Source organism: Notamacropus eugenii, chromosome 3 (assembly GCF_028372415.1).
Source record: "Notamacropus eugenii isolate mMacEug1 chromosome 3, mMacEug1.pri_v2, whole genome shotgun sequence".
NCBI lineage: Eukaryota > Metazoa > Chordata > Mammalia > Diprotodontia > Macropodidae > Notamacropus > Notamacropus eugenii.
Window position 1 is genome coordinate 430,202,623 of NC_092874.1, and position 13,548 is coordinate 430,216,170.

The 13,548-nt window shown below is 45.5% G+C and overlaps 1 protein-coding gene across 3 annotated transcripts in view; it reads right to left on the reverse strand.

Annotated features, from left to right (window-relative positions):
• Positions 1–13,548, reverse strand: part of GRIP2 (glutamate receptor interacting protein 2) — a 402,651-nt gene that overhangs the window by 160,826 nt on the left and 228,277 nt on the right. Inside the window, exon 1 of one of the 3 annotated variants that reach the window (XM_072598379.1) lies at positions 4,777–4,890. The exons of the other annotated variants lie outside the window; for them this stretch is intronic. Within the exon in view, the coding sequence (XP_072454480.1) occupies positions 4,777–4,816 (40 nt within the window). The 5' untranslated portion in view covers positions 4,817–4,890. Of the gene's footprint in view, positions 1–4,776; positions 4,891–13,548 lie in introns of those variants that run through there. 3 annotated transcript variants of the gene reach the window in all.

Below are 13,548 nucleotides of genomic sequence, written 5' to 3' on the forward strand. Positions count from 1 at the left end.
CTAAGTTCCCTCCCATCTGAGGTATTTGACACTGTATACTTGACATTCTGTATTCCAGGGCCCTCTCAGTTCTGCCATTCTGTGTTCTAAGGTCCTTCATAGTTTTGACATTCTGTAGTTTAAAGTCCCTTCCAGCTCTGCCATTGTATTCCAAAATCTCTTCCTTCTGTGATATTCCATATTCTAAGGTCCTTTCCAGCTCTATGTTCTAAGCCCCTTTCCATTCTGACATTCTGTGTTCTAGGGTCTCTTCCAGCTCTGACATGCTCTGTTGTAGGGACTTCCAACTCTGAGAGTTTCAGGTCTACAATTTAAGTCTATGGTTTATATAAGCTCTATAGTATAAGGTCCTTTCCAGTTCTAACATTCTCTTTTCTAATTTTCTGCATCACTATTACCTCTAATAATTGGTTTCATGAACTAAGCCCCAACCCCTACCCAGCAACTTGTGAGTTGGACAAAAGAGCCAGAGGCAATGCTTCGGAAGATTTGTCTCCTTTTTGACCCCAATGGCACCTGAATGGCCCTAAATGGTAAAGGATACCTAAGGACTACAAGGACCAAATTCCATCCTTCCCATTCAAGGTATTGCTCAGCTCAGCTGACTCATAGAGTGACAAGACCATCATTATAAAAACCCATGTCAATGTCTTTCCTTTTCTTCTGGGAACTGCCTCATTTGTAACTCTGCACCTGAAAATCCAACTGGGGCAAAACCTGCTTTACTCAGCTTTCTATCAGTCAGTGTTTTCCCTTAACAAGACCTGCCTGATGACAGCAAAGAGAACTGACATTCAGAATGCCAACTGAGGCCCTGGAAAATCAGGAGGTGCCTGCTGGATCATTAAAAACAAATAGATTCATTCTTGTTCAGGAGAGTTTCAGGGTTCCGTGTGGAGTATTCCTGGGACCCTTACTCATATAGTATTATTAATACTTCTACATTTTGTGCCACTGATATTTCCTTAATCCCCACCCCTCACCTCTACCCCTCTTTTGCAACAAAAGAAAGCTGCAGCAAAATGGATCCATAGTGGACAGTGTATGCAGCATTCTGTCCCTGCAGCCCTTTGCCTCTCCACCAAGGCGTGGGAAGTATGGCCGCTTCATTTGTTCTCTGGGATCAAGTTCAGTCCTTGCCATTATCTGAGTCTAGCTGCCTATACTCATTTACATAACTGTAGGCATTATGGATAGTCTATTTTTTGTATTTACTTGTCTGTGTACATATTGCTTTCCCCTAGGAGAATGTAAGCTCACTGGGGCAGGAAATATTTTTCTTAATAAATATAATATGATATGATATGACATGATGTGATGTGATATGATATATAATGTAACATAATATAATATGACGTGAAATAATATAATAATGAAGTACTTTAAGGTTTGCAAAGAGCTTTACAAAATCTACCTTGTTTAATCCTGACAAGGAGCCTGGGGCATAGGTACTATTGTTATCATGAGAAAACGAAGACAGAACTTAAGTTACTTACTCAGGTAAGTTACTTACTCCAGGTAATTGTCTGAGGGCAGATTTGAACTTGGATCTTCCTGACTCCTAGTCCAGTGCCTTTTCTGCTGTGTTACCTACTTGCCTCTTTTTTTTTTTTTTTTGTATCCCTAGTTCCTATTGTGGTGCCTGGAATATAGTTAAATAAATGTTTGCTGGATTGTTAAAGCCAATTGTTGAAAACTAAATTGATGAAATCTTAATCTAATGGTAGTGCTACTACTCTCTTTTAGGGTGATGACCATAGGAACTCTCCAGGATAAGTTGAAAAGGCTTAGCCTTGTCACCACCCAGACCCAAATTCCAGATCCCTGAAGTAATTGATTCAGTAGAGTACCCATACCCCCACTTCACCAGCTGTGCTGGAGAACAGGGAGGCACCTCAATGCTGTGCCTTTTTCTGCTAAAGAATCTGGCAAAAGAATCTGAACTTGAGAGAAGGGGACAAGGATGGGCAGAAGGAGTAGGGAAAGTCAGGGCTTGAAAGTGTGAAGAAGCAACAGGTAGCTTGGTGTTTCCTTTCACTTGAAATAAGGCAGCCAGAAATATGCTTTAGGTGGGGACTTGCCAGTTTACATTCCTATTTACAATGTGTCCTTCTCACAGCTTATTTGATCCTCACAATTACCCTGTGAGGTAGGAAAGGATTATTGTTTCCAGTTTACAGAGACAGAAGCCGTCAGAGAGGATAAAATCTTATTAAATTAGAGGTTGAAAGGACTTGGGGGGGGGGGCAACTAGGTGGCCCAGTGGATAAAGTGGCAGCCCTGGAGCCAGAAGGACCTGAGTTCAAATTTGATCTCAGACACTCATTAGCTGTGTGACCCTAGGCAAGTCACTTAACACTGATTGCCTCCCAAAAGTAAATAGATGAATGAATGAATGAATAATAAATAAATGAGACTTGGCCCAGATCACACAGTTAGCAAGTAGAAGAGCCATAATTCAAACCCAAGTGTTCTGACTCCAGCACCAGCACTCTGACTTATCCCAACCTTTCCCAAAAAAAGGGGGGGAGTGGAAGGGTTCTCATTCCTCCTCCCTCAAGCATCTCACATAGCATATTACAGAGCAATGAGGTAGTGAGGATACCAGGAAGCAGTGAAGTATGGTGCTGGACAGCAAGATCTAGGTTCAGATTCTACCTATCTCGGACACTCACTAGCTGTGTAATTAGAGGAAAGTAACAACCTCTCTGAGCCTTAGACAGCTCTCTGAAACCTGTGGTCCTTGTAGGAGATCCAAGGGGAGGGAGGAAAGGAGGGAGAGAATTTCAGCTGGAGGAATTAAACTGTAGGACTTCAACAGGTGTAGAGAAGGGCAAAGGTCACAGGATGAGCAAAGATCCAGAGGCAGGAATAAGTAGGAGAAATTTGAAGAACAGTGAGGAGACCAACCTGGCTGTGGCAAAGGGTATGTGTAGCCAAATGAGGGGAAATAAGATTGGGCTGGGAAAGTCAGGCCAGATTCTAAAGGGCTTTGAATGCCAGAATGGATGACTCCATTTCCTTTCCCTTACCATAAGTGAGGGACAACTGAAACTGAGAAACTCTAAATATAATAATATCTTTGGACAAGATGGGATCACTTTTTCTGGAGGAGGAGGAGGAGGAGGAGATCAAATTCTTCTCAAGGACCACCCTTTTGTATCATCCTGTTCCTCTCCTCTCCACCCCTTCCCCCAGGGTACCCTTAATAGCTGAGCTACATGGTACTGGTCACATTTGAGAAAAAACCTTACACCACACTGCAGATCATCAGGGAGGTGACAGGCTATGTCTAGGCATTTGAGCACAGGGGACCTCATCCCTGGGGGATGGAGCTAAAGCAAGGTGTCTAATCCCAATCTAAAGAGGCTCCAATCTAATCTAAACCAGAGCTGCTCCCAGCTCCCAACTTTCACAGCCTTAGCTCCTATGAAAAAGCATGGCTCAGTCCAACCCCAGCCTCTGGGCATCTAGATAATTCTGCCACTAACCTCAATGTACAGTCAGGATACTTCAAGTGCCCAGCTTCTAAGTGGGTGTGGCCCGGAAAGCAGGGTGTTGAAAGCAAGCTAGCTTCTCTGAGCATCCTTCCTTAGCTTTCCTGCAGTCTGCAGGGAAACCACAGAATCTTAGGATCTCAAAACTGCAAGGGACCTTCAAAGTCATCTGGTCTAATCTTCCACACCCAGTGTAGGAAACCTCTCTGCAGCATCTCTTACAGGTTGTCATCCAGACTCAACGTGGATACTGCCCGTGACAGAGAGTTCATTCCCTATCAGGGGAGCCCCTGGCATTGTTGGACAGCTCTTATTGTTAGGAAGTTCCTTCCCTTAGTGAGCCAGGACCGGCTCCTCATCTCAGCCCGTCATCAGTACAACCTCTGGCCTCTGGGACCACAAAGAACGTCTTCACTCGCTGGCACATGAGCCTTTGACAGGGGTCATGACTCCTCGTCCAAGTCTTCTCTTCTCCAGGTTATAGACCCTCTCTTACATGCCAGTTTCCAGTATCCTCGCCATCCTCCTCTCCTTTCCTCCCCCCGCCTCATTCCAAAGCCCAGCTCTCAGCCCTGGGCAGAAGCAGTGGGATGGGGAGCGAGCAGCGGCAAAGGTGATTCCCCTTCCTGAACCGGCATTTCTCCCATGCGGACCTGTTCCCACACGGGAAACCGCCTCTTCTCCTCTTCCTTTCCCCGGTTCTCCTCCCCACCCCCGTTCCTGGCTTTTTCCTGGCTCCTTCCCAACTCCAACCCGAACTAGTCCCATTCACAAAGCTTCCCACTGGAGGAGCGAGGGGGAGACTCAGGGTTGAGACAAGGCAGGGAAAGAGGACCTGCGGTGGAGTGGTCTGGGGGCAAACCGGCAAGGTCCCTCCCTCCCTGGCATCCAACGTCCCCCGGTGGTGTACTGCTGGAGCCAGACACAGTCCCCACCCAGTCACCGAGGGTCGGCGGGACAGACTCAGCCCACCCAATGCCAGGGCCCAAAGGCACGGGACGGGACGAGCCAGGCAGCGTGCACTGCCACCCTCAGCCCCTAACCTCCCCGGGCAAACCCTTGGGGCTCCAGTGGGTAGACAGACACAAAGCCTTTCCACTCCTTGGGGTCCCGGCTGCCAGGTTTTTCCTGTCCCTCAAGTCAAACAGCAAGTGGGCGGCTCTTTGTTACAACTGTCCAAGCGGAAAAAAAAAATCCCACCCAATGGAAAAGTCAAGTCCAACGGAAGAGTCGGCGGACAGGGTGGGAGGACTCGGGGAATCCAAGGGGGAGCACTCACCCGGGTCCGCCTGTGAATCCTTTTTCAGGCCGCAAAGCATGTCGGCTATTGTCTCTCAAGGCATCCGGCTAATTGCAATCCCCGCGCCGGAGCCCGCTCTCTCCCTCTCTCTGGCTCGCTCTCCCCTGCCTCCCTCCCGCCCGCCTCCCTCCTCTCTCTCCCTTTGCCTGCCTCCCCTCCCTCCCGGCGGTTCGAGTCACTCACTTCACAGCAGCAATCTCGCTGGCTGGCAGGCAGCCTCGCGCCTCTCGTTGGGCTGGTTGGAGATCAGGGATTCCGCGCCCCCGCCCCATTGCCCCACTGCCACTTAAAGGGCACCAAGTCCCGTTGCCTTAGCTTGAGGCAATGGGGATCGCACTTGCCACCTCACTGCGCCCCCCACTCCCACCCCTCACTGAATGTCCTTAAGGGCAAGAGCAAACAAATCGGTGAGGCGGAGGAATATCATCGCCAACCCCCCCACTGAATGTGAGCCCCTTGAAGGTCAGGGCACCCTCCGTAAGGCAAAGAAATCTCCCCCTCCCCCACCTCGAATGTAGGCCCCTTGTGGGCAGGGGCAAACTAGCTCGCTAAAGCCAAGTGTCTGGAGGGGCCTGGAATAACTCACTTTCAGGTGTGCTTTCTAGAACTAACAAATGGCCAGGCATTTAGTAGGGAGATGGAGAAGCAAAGTGAGACGGTTGGGGACAGGAGCAGGTATTGAAGCGGGAATTTCAGTTATCTAGGAGACTCGCGGTAAGGAAACTCCTTTTACTCATACATAGTGATACCTTCGGTGCAATTTATTCTTAAAGCAACAGTTCTTAAACTTTTTTTCCCCTGTCATGGAGTCCCCTTTAGCAGTCAGGTGAAGCCCATGGGCTTTTCTCTGAACAACATTTTTAAACAAATGAAAGAATTTCCGTTAGTGAAAACAAAGATTTTTTCCCCCATCCAAGTCCATCGACTCTCAGAAATCTATCAATAGTCCCCTACTGAAGAACCCCTGTCTCAGTGAGTTGCCTATGCACACAGTAAGAACTTAATAAATGCTTGTTGACTCTATGACACTGAGAGCTTAAACGATTCACCAAGGATCACAGCAAAGATTTCTGGGAGGTTGGATCTAAACCTAGCGCTTAATAAATGCTTGTTGATTGACTGGCTGATTAATTGATTGGTTAAAAACAACACCAGGTCTCCAACAAAGCAAACCCCTTGTCCTTTCTTATAAAGGATGTCCTCAGTCTCAACTTTGCCACAGCTCAACTGCACTAAGACTTTGGGGACACCTAAGATTGGGAGACTGGACACCTGAGTTCTTGTGGGGCTCTGCCATTTATAAGATGTGAAACACTGGATCAGTCCCTTCCCCTTTCTGGGCCTCAGTTTCCTCCTCTATAAAGTGAAAGAGTTGGGTTAGATTGTCAGCTTTAAGTATGTCAACTTTAAGTACCCTTCCTGTTCCGTCGCTCTAAGTTGACTAAAGTTTTTAACTTCCAAATTTGGGGGGGTGTCCTCTTCAAAGGGTTCCTTGGCTTTTTAAAATAAGTGAAGTCTGAGCCCAGTTCTTCCAGCGAGAAGGAAAGACCCCAATGGCCCCAAAGTGAGGAAGAGAATGATTAAAAGGAACAGCTGGTTGTGAATGAAAAACAGTCCCTCTGGCTTGCTGGAGAAGCAGTCTCTGGGACATTAAAATTCACATTCCTCTGCTGTCCCTTCCCCCTTCCTCCAGCCCTAGTAGATGTGGGGTATTTTTTGTTGTGTAGCTATTTATTTGCTCTCATGAGCACTGTGAGAAGTTCTTGAGTACCAGGGAGCTAGGAGCCTGGGGCAGGGGGGTGGATTCTTTCTGGATGGCCTCCCCCCAGCCCTGTCCCTGTGTCCCTAAGAAAGCCTCTGCAACCAGACTTTCCAGGTCTGGCTGTCACAAAAACCCAGAGGCACAGTAGGTGCTAAATGAACAGAATTCTGCCCTGGAGAGGCTCCCAGGAGACCCAATGATCTCGGAGTCTCCTGGATCATACAGAACTCAGTCCTCGGTGGCAGGCCCATCCTATGGAAGGAAGGTTTTGTGACCCCTGGGCCAACCACGACTTTTCCTTCAAACCTGGACAGGCCCAGAGAGTTTCAGTAATTTGCTCAAAGTCACAGAGGGAGTATGTGGCAGAACCACTTATTGGTACTTATTTTAAAAGGTCAGTTCTGCCCCCTCATAATCTGTCAAAGGCCAACTCATGCCCAACAAAAATTATGGAAGCCAGAGTTCCCAGAGCCCTGTCCTAGGTGCTGAGGAGGACAAATGGTCTAGGTAAGTCGAAGACCCTTTCCCAAAGAGTTTGTAGTCTGCTAGGGATATAGCATCAGCATCAGTAGTATATCTGAAATGCCTGATTAGGACCTTAACAAGAAAGCGGGAGGGGCAGAGAGGCAATCTCACACCTTTGAGGATCTAGAGGCCTCCTGGCCTCCTGTCATCTCATGCTTCTCTGAATTTAGTATATTTTAACTTATGGCAGAGTTTGATTCTAACTTCTAGACTATAAACCCCTGGAAGCCAGGGAATGTGTCTCAGCTATATTTTGATACTGTGTTTTGCCAAAATAGGCATTTAATAACTGCATATTTGTCAAAACAATTACACACACACATCTCATCCTGTTATTGTAAACTCCTTGCAGGAGAGGATTGTGGAGTTTTTCATTTTTTGTTTCCCACAGTATTGCACATAGTAGGCCCTTAATTTGGTGAACTGAATTGTCTTGAGTCTGAATGTCCCCCTGCCCCCCACCTTCCCTTCCATCCTTTTTTAAAGACCACACAGAACCTGAAGTAAGAAAAGTAAAGTGGTTCAGGTGTAGTTTCCTTTGGAGAGATAAGTGTGAATGAATCAGTGAATGAGCACTTATTATACACCTACTGTGATCCAGGCCCTGGGCTAGATGCCAGACTATATCACATAAAAGTGATACAGTCCTTACCCTCAAGTACCCTACATTCTAACTGGGGAGACTACACAGATGATGGAGTAGAAGCCAAGATTCCTCTGGGGAGTTACAGGAATGGTGTGAGGAGTGAAGCTAAAGTCTTTCTGTTGTCTGGCAGTGATGGTAGCATTGTTGAGATTACCACTCTTGGAGCAAGAACAGGAAAGCTACAGGGTCTGAAGGATGGCAGGCAACCAGTGTTTATAGAGCACCTTCTAAGTGCCAGGCACTGTGGTAAGCACCTTTCAATTATCTCATTTGATCCTCACAACAAACCTTGGGAGATAAGTCCCATTAGTATCCCCATTTCTCAGTTGAGGAAACTGAGGCAGGCAGAGGTTAAGTGACTTGCCCAGATGTCACACTGCTAGTAAGTATCTGAGGCTCAATTTGAATTCAGATTTTTCTAACTCCAGGCCCAGTATTTTCTCTATTCTGACACCTCTTCTAGTTGCCTCTTGGTGGGGGAAGAGCTGGTTGGGGGAGGGAAGGAGAATGGACATGTTGCCTGGGATAAGGAGACCCTAGTACCTGGTTGGATAGCTGGTCAGAATGTGAAGTATGATCTAGGCCTGGCTAGACTAGTAGGCTAGGTGAGTTTTCAGTCCTTCACCAATTAATCAGGACAGCTCAGCCTTAGCCAGAGTTGAGAGAATTAAGCTCTCCAGAGACTGGAGGTGGGAAGTAGGGTCGGCCCTCCAGAGGTCCAGATGTGGAGGGTCACTCTACATGGCTGGGAGAAAGGCAGGAATGGGGGTTGGGAGGAGGCAGCAGCATCGAGGTGGACAGTAAGATGTCCTCTTGGGTGGACAGGCCTCAAGCTTCCTGGTGGATGGCTTGATGTGATGTAAGCATGGTCTAGGGCCAGCTAGACACAGCAGAAGAGAGGAAGTTTATTCATCCTTTCAGGAAGTTTTAACGAACTGATCCTTCAAGCCATGAAAATGTATTAGCACTCCTACCCTCTCCACCTCACTCCAAATCCCTGGAGAATGGAAGAAGTCCAGAATCCTTCCCTATATACAGGGATCCTGTACTCCATTCCTCTTTTTTTTTTAAACCCACCTCTATAGAATGAGACTCAAATCAGCCAACACCTAAGTGTGGTGGGGAAACCCGCTAAAATGCCCTTTCAACATGATAAACGGAAGGAGCATGCACGATAGAAATTACAGCTGTCGACTTCTCTTAAGGAAATATTTGGCATGAATACAAATGCACTTAAATTAGGAAGTAAGATTTATAATTAGGAAACCTTTCTACTCTGTTCTCCCCCTCTCTTCGTTGAGGGAGGAGGGGAGAAATTCTTTCCATGGAAGAAAAAACTCCTTTGAAGGTTATGCCAGGCTCTACTTAAATGCCTTTCAGGGTTTGAAGAAAATGAGAAGTAGCTGATTGGAAAAGGAAGTTTCAGTCTTCAGAGTAGATGATGAGCCCCTCTGTGAGACACATCACGACATCATAAATAGGGCACTGGCCTCACAAGTCAAAAAGACTTGAGTTCACATATCATCCCATATACAAGTCCTGGATGCCTTATCTGCAAAATGCAGGGCCTCTCTAGGGTCCAGCCTATCTCAATATCTATGATTCTTCCTGGAATACCTATTCTGCTAGACAACGGATACTTTGTTTGGTTTCTTTTTAAAGTCAGCCCCTGAGTTGAGAAAAGTAGGCGCTGACTTGGTTGAATGAGGGCTCCCTCTCCTCCCTCCCCACCCCACCCCTAAAAGATGTCAGGCTTGGAGCATGGGGGAATAGACAGATGGCAGGTTGAGTGCACCATGGACCCCAGCCAGCAGACACAAACGTTCCATCCGCTAGAGATTCCAAGGGACAATATTTTGCTGTGGAAGACAACAGCTTGTGTCTCTGGCAATGCTTTTTTAAAAAAAGATAATCCACACACATGAGGGAAATTAAACAGCCAGAAACTATATTTTATGACACCAAAATATATAGGTGCCATAAAAAGTTACTAGAACGAATCCATCCACAGATGGCAGGAGCTTCCTGCAAAGAAAACTGTGCCGCTCCCTTCTCCCACTTCCTACCTGGTCATTTTGAGACCTAACAGGAATGATGGGAGACTCCACAGGTCTATGTGTCTATCCTTTATCTTAATCAATCCTCATACCGACCCTGTGTAGTGGGTAGGAGGGGGGCATTACACAGTGTTTAGAGGGTGGGACTGGAAGGCAAGACGACCTATGTCTGAATCTTGTTTCAGGTGCAGTGTGATCCTGAGCAAGTCAGTTTACTTATCTGTGATATACATATATATGAAAAATTTTGCAAAACTATATATATATATATATGTAATATAATATAAAAGATATTTGTATAAATACGAAGTACAATATGAATAAATATAAAATGGATTTATATAAATGTAATATAAATAAAACTACATATACAATGTTCTAATATAATATATAACCTTTTAAGTGTGGCATAAAGCTTAGCAATTATTGTTATTGCTACTATCAATACTATTGTCATTTGACTGATTGGGAAATAGTCAGAGGACTTCTTTCCAAGTCCCCTAGTAAACCAGGAGAGCTGGGATTAGATTCTAGGTCTCTCCACTACTCATTCATTGATTTTTCCACCATACCATGTATGAAACTGCATCTTGGAGACACAAATCTTTCCCTTCTGTGCCGGGTAATAAGTGCTGGGTTATGCATACCTGCTCCTCTCTCCTTCCCTTAGAAGTTTTGGGGAAACTGAGGTAAGAAATTTGAATAACTTTGCTCTCCCAGGGAAAATAATAGCAGTTAGAATAAGATACAACTGAGAAGATAATATATTTTCTACCTAGACCAAGTAAGAGCCAAACTTAGTCTAATCCAAATCCAAGTGTTTTAGAGACAGAGATCCTGAGAAAGGGAGGGAGGGAGGGAGGGAGGAAAAAAGGAAGGAAGGAAGAAAAGAAGAAAGGAAGGAAGGAAAGAAGGAAAGAAGGAAAGGAGGGAGGGAGGAAAAAAATCATTTATTATGTGCCAGCACTACACAAAGAGTTTGACAAATACTATCTCATTTAATCCTCATAACAACCCTGGGAATTAGGTGCTATTATTATCATCCTTATTTTATATTTGAGGCAGGCATAGGTTAAGTGACTTGTCCAAGGTCACTGTGCCTGAAGTTTGATTTGAACTAAGTTCTTCCTGGCTCCAGGCTCAGCCTTCTATCTATTATGCCTCCTAGGGAGGTTGACTGATTTGCTTCAGTGTATATAAGGAATAAGTACCAGAGTTCTGATTCAAACCCAGCTTCTCTGAATCCAGATACTTCCCATAATACCATGGTACCTCCCTTGAATATTCCTACTCCCTACTCCTCCATCATGATATCTCTAGACCCGTGGGGAGGACTGCTGCAGGGAGGAGGGACACTACCTGGGGACTTAGGGAGAGAAGATACATATTGTGAAGTATCATGAGCCAAACATGAAAGGAAGGAGACTTGTGGAATTATTTATAACATTCAAGGGGAAGCTGGTTCCTTTAACCTCAGAGAGATTGTAGTGTGTGTGTGTGTGTGTGTGTGTGTGTGTGTGTGTGCACGTGTGTGTGTGGCATACAGAGACACAGAGAAGAAAAAGGAGAGGACAAATGCAGACAAGGAGACAGAAAAAGACAGAGGTACAGAGATAGAGACTCAGAGATGGCAATGAAGAGACAAATGTGGAGAGAGAGAAAAAAGAGATAGCGGGGTGTGTGTGTGTGTGTGTGTGTGTGTGTGTGTGTGTGTGTGTGTGTGTGTGTATGTGGGACAGAGAGAGAGAGACAGAGACAGAGATAGAGACAGAGAGACAGAGACAGAGCAACATAGACAGAGAAACAGAAAGGGGGGAGAAGAGACAGAGACACAGGGAGATGGCAATGAAAAGAAAGATAGAGAAAGAGACAGAGATCAGAGAAACAGATTGTGTGTGTGTGAGAGAGAGAGAGAGAGAGAGAGACAGACAGACAGACAGACAGAGACAGAGACAATGACAGAGACAGAGAAAGGAGGAGTGATTAGAAACCAAATGATTAAACCAAAAAAGAGAGGTGAAGTCTTCTGGTCTGGAGGTGTGTTTGAAAGCTGTGAACATACCCTGCCCACGCAGAGTCTGGGATGATTTTCTCTGGTGAGCTGTGATAGAAGGCTGGTGCCCTGGGTAAAGGAATTGTTGCCATATTCTGTGAGCGGAGAACTTTGGGGAGAGAGACAGGCAAAGATAGGATCCACACAGAAGTATCTGGACCCAGCCACTGGGGACTCCCGGGGCTTCAATACAGGACTACAAAAGGGGTCCACGAAAAGGAACCTCCCTTCCCCAGGAGCTGAGGAGAGCTCCAGAAAGCTGGTGGGGGCACAATGTGGTGACCAATGTCAGCTGCTAGGAGCCACTAGAATGAGAACACTAGGCAAGACAAGTCACTGGACAAGGAGACTTGTCCAAGCACGTTGGTGAGGGTGCTAAAGGTGGAATGCTGAGAACAGCTGAGGTTTTCTGCCATCCCAAAGGAGATGTCTTCTCTGGTTGGTAAAATTATTTCTTTGGACTTAATGTTAGGATGACTCCTAGTTTCCTCTCACCTTTAACTCACTTTGTTGATGTTTTATGTCTAAAACCTTGTGTGGTTGTAAGGAGTCCAATTGGTGGGCTAAAGTCCCCACATGGCTTAGGAAAGGACAGCTAGCTTCTCGGCAGTACAATGATCTAAGACAATTCCAAAAGACTTATGATGAAAAAGGCAATCCACATCCAGAGAAAGAACTATGGAATCTGAACACAGATCGAAGCATGTTATTTTCACTTTTATTTTATTTTTTTTCTGACTTTTCCATTTTGTTCTGTTTCTTCATTCACATCATGACTAAAGTAGAAATATGTTTAATATGATTGTACATGTATAACCTCTATCAGATTGCTTACCATCTTGGAGATAGGGAAAGGGACGGAGGGAAAGAGGGAGAAAAAAATTGAAATTCAAAATCTTGTAAAAAATGAATGTTGAAAACTGTCTACTATTTACCAAAAAGAAATAATAAATAAATAAACATTTGATGGAGGTGAGGGAAAGGAAAGAGCAGCTAGCTAAAGAAGTGAGAAGTCCCTTAAAAGGTTCCCAGACCCTTCATGTCAGGAGGGAGCCTCAGACATAAGAATTATGCACAAGTCAAGAGTTAGTCGGCAGGAAGCCTCTCCAGGTATTCATTTCTTTTCTAGTTCATACAAAAGAACTTTCAAAACTCTGGGATCCCTGCACCATGCCTATTTTGCTGATTCAGAATCTTTGGGCCCTCCATGATTCAGCCACAGCCTCCCTGCTGCCAGGAGAGGGAGGAAATGAAGATAAGAAAGGCAGTTGCTCCAGCTTGGCAATGCTGCAGAGGAAGGAGGTCTGGATAACCTTATCAACTCTAGTGTAGCAAGGGAAAGCTGGAATGACTAAGTAGGGAATGGGAGAAAGAGTTCTGGCTCTAGAGTCAGAGGACCTGAGTTCAAATACTGACTCTGGCTCTTACTACCAACACAACCTTCAACAAATCATACTCTTCCTCATCTTCAATTTTCTCCACTGGAAAATGAAGATCTTGTAAAATGAAGGCTTGGGATCTGAGGTGAGTGACTAAGCATTTATCAATAGATTCTTGTTGGAGTGTGGTTTGATATCTTTCACCTCCCCTAAATATTTGTATTTCTACAGAGAATTCCTGGGAGACACAATTCCTTATCCCAAAGGAATCAATATTTACTGGTGACATCAGGTATTAACTCTTCCATCCCTTACCCCTTACCCTGTCT